The 6,685-nt window shown below is 40.0% G+C and overlaps 1 protein-coding gene across 1 annotated transcript in view; it reads right to left on the reverse strand.

Annotated features, from left to right (window-relative positions):
• Positions 1-1,548: 1,548 nt before the first annotated feature.
• C13H7orf57 (chromosome 13 C7orf57 homolog) overlaps positions 1,549-6,685 on the reverse strand; it is a 23,125-nt gene continuing 17,988 nt past the window's right edge. Inside the window, exon 7 of the mRNA XM_021210966.1 lies at positions 1,549-2,576. Coding sequence (XP_021066625.1) covers positions 2,530-2,576 — 47 coding nt within the window. The 3' untranslated portion in view covers positions 1,549-2,529. The remainder of the gene's footprint in view (positions 2,577-6,685) is intronic.

Raw genomic sequence — 6,685 nt, forward strand, 5'->3', positions numbered from 1 at the left:
CCCCTCAACCTCACCATATCGCACTTCTACCAAACATATCCTGGTTCTTTCTTTTTTATAAAACACAACATTATCTACTGAGCCACCTCTGCAGAGGCTTCTGTTTTACTTTTAGTGAGTCTCATGACACACTTTCTTTGACCTCGGAGGTTATTAGATCATTTTGACCTAGAGAGACTAACCACAATTTTATGATAAAATACTATTGTTTAATTAAAATGTCATGAAAATGTTTAGATTAGTTTTCCCAGGACATGATGAGCCCTTTTAAATGTGTAGATCTGAGAGAACTCGAATCTCCATAAGAGCAAGTGCTCTTAACCATCAAGCTATCTCCCCAGTCCCAGCCAACCAGAACCTTGCCTTCCCAGGGTCTCTCACCAGGGTTAGGCTCTAGGGATTAGTCAAGCTGGCAGGTCAACAAGCTCCAGGGATCTGCTGTCCCTGCCTCCTGAGTAGACAATTACAAGCAAGCACACAATGCCCAGTGGTTTTGCTTTGCTTTACTGAAGCAGAGTGTAAAAATATCAACCTGGCTGGCCTGTAAATCACTCTGTAGACTAGGCTGGCCTCAAACTCACAGAGATCAAGCTGCCTTTGTCCCACCATGTGCTGGGATTAAAGAGGTTGGTCACCTGGAATCATATCCAGTTTTGAACTTGTATCCTAAGGCTTGAATTCAGGTCCCAGTGTTTATGTGGCAAGTACTTTACCAACTGAGTTAAGACCCCAGCCCTGAGGAGAATTTTTTTTTTTAAGATTTATTTATTTATTTATTTATTTATTTATTTATTTATTTATTTAATGTGTGTACACTGTAGCTATCTTCAGACACTCCAGAAGAGGGCATCAGATTTTTGTTACAGATGGTTGTGAGCCACCATGTGGTTGCTGGGATTTGAACTCAGGACCTTTGGAAGAGCAGTCGGTGCTCTTAACCCCTAAGCCATCTCACCAGCCCCTGAGGAGGATTTTTATGTTTCGATTTTGATTCACAGTGGAAGGGGTATCCATCCCTCACAACAGGATTTGATTCAGAGTGGAAAGGGTATTTATCCCTCCGACAGGAAAAGCATAGTAGCAGCTCCACAGTGGCCAGAGCGTGTGGCAGCCATTTACCTAGATTTTAAGGCCTGCCCACCCTCAGTGACCCAGTTCTTCCAGCTCTGCCTGACCCACTGACGGTCCCACCAACTCCAAGGACAACACCTTAACCTGGGTACCGAGTATCCGAAGGCACGATCGTGGTGTGGGGGAACATTTTACACCCAAACCCTGAAAGCTATATGTTACCTGTTACCTATGGGGCTGACCCTGGATCCTCGAAGTGGCCTAGGCTGACTTGTTCACCTGGTTTTACCTCCAAGAGTATTCTCTTTATATGAGTTATGGTTTTGTTACTTCAATAACAACCTTTAAAAAAATTAAAGACTTCTATACTATTGATATCTGTTCTTTAATGATCTCTCAGGTAAGTGTTTATAAATGAGGTGGGAAACTAGGCGAGAGATAGAAGAGGGAAAGGAAAAGAAGAGAGGTGGCTGCATTACAGTGGTATATTATTTTTATTGAATACATATAGTCATTCATATTTTTACATATTACATATATTTTCCCGCAGTAGTATCCCTCTGTTAAAGCAATAGAGATGTAAGTGCTCAATTAAGTATTTCAGTTAAAGAACCAATATTAAATTTTGACTTTAACTAGGTGAATGCATGATAAGTTAATTCCAGGAATAACACTAAACTATTCACCCTATTTGGCTTTCTAGAAACTTTTCCTGATAAGACTGTTGTTTTATTAATGAATAAAATATAAAATATATTTTAATATTAATTGCTAACATAGAAACAACAATGAAATTTATAAAACAAGAGCATTCAGTCTGATTATTAAAATATTTTTGTGAAGTCTATTAAAATTGCCTAATTGAGATTACATATATTGTATGATATATATATATATATATATATATAAAACCTAAAGGATATAAGATAATAAACTTTCAGTATTCCTGGGCTTCAATTTGTGCTCAAACTATTAACAAAAAGTACAAACTAATGTTATAATGTTTTATATTAAATGCTTAAAACTTCAAGGCATAATACAATATTGTTATAGCAAATTATACCATGAGACTCTGGAATTAGTCATTTCTGTGTAATAGGAAATTGTTTCTATAAAGATTATGGGACCAAATGCAGGAAAAAGCTACAGCTTTGTCAATTTCTTCCCATTCAGAGTCTTCCACCAACACTCCACACCACGGACAGGATATTAGAGATCCGCTCCAGGAAGACTTTGGTCCCAGAGGTCAGCAGGCCAGCAAGGCCACACCAGAGGAATGGAAGAAACAAAAGCCCACACTTACCCTGTGTTTGCTACGGTGATCTCAACTATATTCATGGCAAATTGTTCCATAAGACTCTAAGTTAATAAGATAGAATGGAAGCCTGTAAATATAGCTGCCCATTGTCATGCTACAAATAGCAACTAAAAAGGTTGTCTTCGATAGCACATCCGGGGCTATTTGAGTTCCGCTGGCGTTGATTCTGATGGAGAAGCTTCTGCATCTGCAATGCAAAGTCAGTAAGATAAAGCTGCGCCTTTAATAAAATTAAAATGTTAATTTACTAATTGAAAAGCATATAACATATTTCTGCTCCCATTTTTAAGGATTAACCCAAAAGTCTATAAAAATTGAGTATGTCATGCTACCTCGCAGCACAAACCATCGGTGGGAGACACTGATCTCCAGCTTTGGCTCTGAAATAAGTCTCACACTTTCACATCCCCGAGTCCTACCTACCTGTCATGCAAAGCTTCTACTGCCAATACATAGGACAGACCTAAGCAGCGTGGCTGGAGAGAGGCCCTTGTGTGGCATCTGTCTCTCTGCTCCCCAGTTTCATGCCCCATTAGCCACTGGAGACCCGTGCCATAGTCTATAATTGGACCTGAGACCTGTGGCCTAACAGCCAGCTTTCTTTTATGCCAGCATATCAAGAATGTCTGCAAAAGAGCATGCTAAAATAGCAACAACCTTGTGTCTGGTGGAAGGAAACAAACTTTAATCAGCACTTTGAGTAAATTCATTTCCAGAAAGTTACAACAACTCCATGGGAAGGGTTCTTGGGTAGGGAGAAAGAAGGCACCCTCCGCTTGAGTTGTTGTTGTTAATAAAATGTAAACTGTGCCAGATGGAAGAGCAACTGCGGATCAACAGTGGAAAGGAGCCAGGATTTCAGTGGTGACTCTGCCTCCCAACAGCAAACCAGACAAGCCAGTAGGTTCCCAGTCCCTTCCACCTGCCACACACGCATGCACACACACGCACGCGCGCGCGCGCACACACACACACACACACACACACACACACGTGCACGTGCACGCACACGCACACACGCACGCACATCCTGCTCTGCTGTTTATGGAGGGTTCCACTGATTTCAATGGTGAAATGTTTTTCTGTAACTAAGCAGGATCTGCGGCCAGTGGAAATGTGGACTACACCATAACATTTGGGTTAGATAACACTTGCAAAGACTTCTTTCCAGAAAGTTCATAAGCTTTCAGCAGTGTCAAGTGCTTGCTGTCCCTCGATTAGAATTTATATTTGGACATATGCTGATGGTAAGGTAACTTCTATTTACTGGATGATAAAATGAAGAATCCTAAAACAGCTTATGCAAGAGGACCTGTGTGCGTACTACATGCAATTATTTAAGTTGGGTCCTAAAAAGAGAATGCTCTAAAACCAAAGGAGGAAAAAGAAAAGACATAATTTCAGACAAGAATAAATAAAGACAAATGACGCAAGGAAAAAGATGAACAAAATGGAGATTTTTTTTTTTTTAAAGTAACGAGATGACAAATCTGTAGCTAAAGTGGAAAGTAAGGACATGGACAGTGTTACCAGAGAATAGGAAGGATAGTGGGAAAGAGCCAGTGTGACAAGGTGGATAAGTCCTATGGAGACTGAATCCCGAACAAAGTGCACACAGACCTAAACTGAAGAAGGAGACTGAATCCCTAATCATAAAAAGGCTCTGTGATAGAAAAGGCCTGAAGTCTGACAGAGTCACTGCTGGAATCCATCACACATTCAAAAGGTAAATAGTATCAATCATTTTCAAGCTTCTCCAAAAGTGAGAGGAGAGAGAGAGACACTTTCATTTTGATTTTATAAAGCCAACACCACTTTCATACCAAAAGCAGACAAGGACACTGCAAGAAAAGAAAACTATAGGCCAGTTTCCTTGGTAAACACAGATGTGGAAATCTTTACCAAAATGCTAACAAACAAAACTTAACCATCAATTAAAGGGATTATGCATCATTATTAAGTTGGATTTATCCTTGGTATGTATAGGCAATTTAACATTCTCTCTCTCTCTCTCTCTCTCTCTCTCTCTCTCTCTCTCTCTCTCTCTCTCTCTAATGTGATCCATTACTTTAACAGAACAATTGACAGAAACCAAATGATTATCTCAATGGATATGGTGCAAAATTTCAACAACACATCTTTGTGGTTTTGAAGAATAAACCAGCTTTCAACATAATAAGTTCCATATACTAGGTAGTATGGTATCATACTACCTTAAGATACCTACAGACTCCATGCTATAGACTCCTTCTATCAAAATTTCAATAACATTTTCCACAGGGATAGGAAAGCATTCTAGATTTCATATAGGATTATGAAATACTAAATTACCAAAGCAATTCTGAGACACAGATAAAGCTGAAGGCATCAACATGATCTTACTTCCAACTCCATTCCCAAAGCAGAGAGATCAAAGTAGCCTGGAACAGGCATACTGCGTCAGGCTGGTCCTGCTCTAAGTTACTCCATACTATAGAAAACAGTGGCTTTTCACGGTGTGCCTTGTCCTGGGGGCTTTAAAGCAGCATCTGACTACATTTTGAGGGAGTACCAAAGGCTGGATGACTCTGTATCTTGTCATATATAAACACCAGCATCTGTCTGGCACCACCCAAAAAGGCACAGAACAATGTATGACTTATTGTTAGCAGTCAAAGGGGAGTTGCCTAATCAATTTATCTGTGTAGATTGAGACCCTACAAATACACACAGGCATATTAAAAACCTATCAAGAAAACCAAGTCCAAGGATTTACTGAACACATCGGACTGAGGAAAATGTACACACATCCTCACTTAGACCTCTGGAATAAGGATGCATCTAACAGTGCAATGGCTACTGCTGCCTCCAGTTTGTCACCTGACCACTCAGTATGTGTATCAAAGGACCAACAGGTCCTGACTGTCACCAGGGCTTCAGCAATTTCTCCCCTATTGAGGATGTGACCTACCTGAATTGCCATTCCTCCATCCATCCACTTATCTGGACCTGCTGCTGTCCATTCACCTGCCACCTGGACCAGTCTTGACGTTTACCTCTGTCGCCTTCACAGCCCTGCATGTCATTTCTGCAGCTTCACTAGCCCTTGAGGCTGGACCCAACTCTGATCCCAAGGCTTGACTCAGCAGCATGGTTTCCATCAGACCTGTAGTGTGGTTCCTGACCTGATTCCCAGGAGCCCTGTGCATCCCTGTCAGCTCTTGGCCTGTCTCCTGTTGCCTCTTAGGACTCCATGAACTCTGCTGTGGGCTCTTATATTCTCTGTAGCCACTCCATGGCCCACGTATATGCTTATATGGAGACACAATTACTGTGTGATGTATGTTGTGTGACTGGAGAGTTAAGATTGGAATAAAAGAACTTGGATTTGCATCAGGCAGCTACCAAGGACTTAGGACTACTTGGCAAATCGCTGCCAACAAACCCCACTGTTGCTTGTGCATGTGAATGTTACTTGCGAGAGTATTGCTATGTAATTAGATCTGACATGGTAGAAAGACACAACCATCTATGCTTACAATATAATCTGCTTATTAGAAAACATAAAATCACATTCACAAAACAACAGGATAGATTACAGCCCCTACGTAAAACTACAGACTTTATATTTGTTTTACAAAAATGGTATAAAGAACATGTAGAAGGACAAAGCAGATTCTTCACTGAATGTTACTGAAAAATAAACACCTATAAACAAAATATAAAAGCACTTTCATCTCACACAGCATATCCAAGAGTAGATGAAAGGCTGAACAAAAGACATTACAAAGCTGCTTGGAAAAATACAGGAGGAATCTCCAAGTGTTCTTTTCATTTCTTTCCTTTTTTAAAAAAAGATATCTTTTATTTATTATTATTAATTTCAATGTGTGTCTGGCTCTATGAGTTTATGTGTACCACAGAAGTGCAGGTACCTGGGAAAGCCTTAGAATTCCTCAGAACTGGAGTTACAGCTGGCAACCCATTAACTGCCTGGTGTGGATGCTGGAACTCAATTTGGCTCTTTGGATACAACAGTAAGCACTTGACCTCTATGTTAGCAGTTTTCAACCTTGTGTTGTCTCCCTCACAGGGGTTACAGATAAGATATCCTTCATATCAGATATTTACATTACAATTCATAATCATAGCACTGTTACACTTATGAAGTAGTGATGAAATAATTTTGTCATTGGTGATCACCATAGCAGGAAGAAATATCTCTATCTCTATCTCTATCTCTATCTCTATCTCTATCTCTATCTCTATCTCTATCTCTATCTATCTATCTATCTATCTATCTATCTATCTATCTAT

Source organism: Mus pahari, chromosome 13 (assembly GCF_900095145.1).
Source record: "Mus pahari chromosome 13, PAHARI_EIJ_v1.1, whole genome shotgun sequence".
Lineage (NCBI taxonomy): Eukaryota > Metazoa > Chordata > Mammalia > Rodentia > Muridae > Mus > Mus pahari.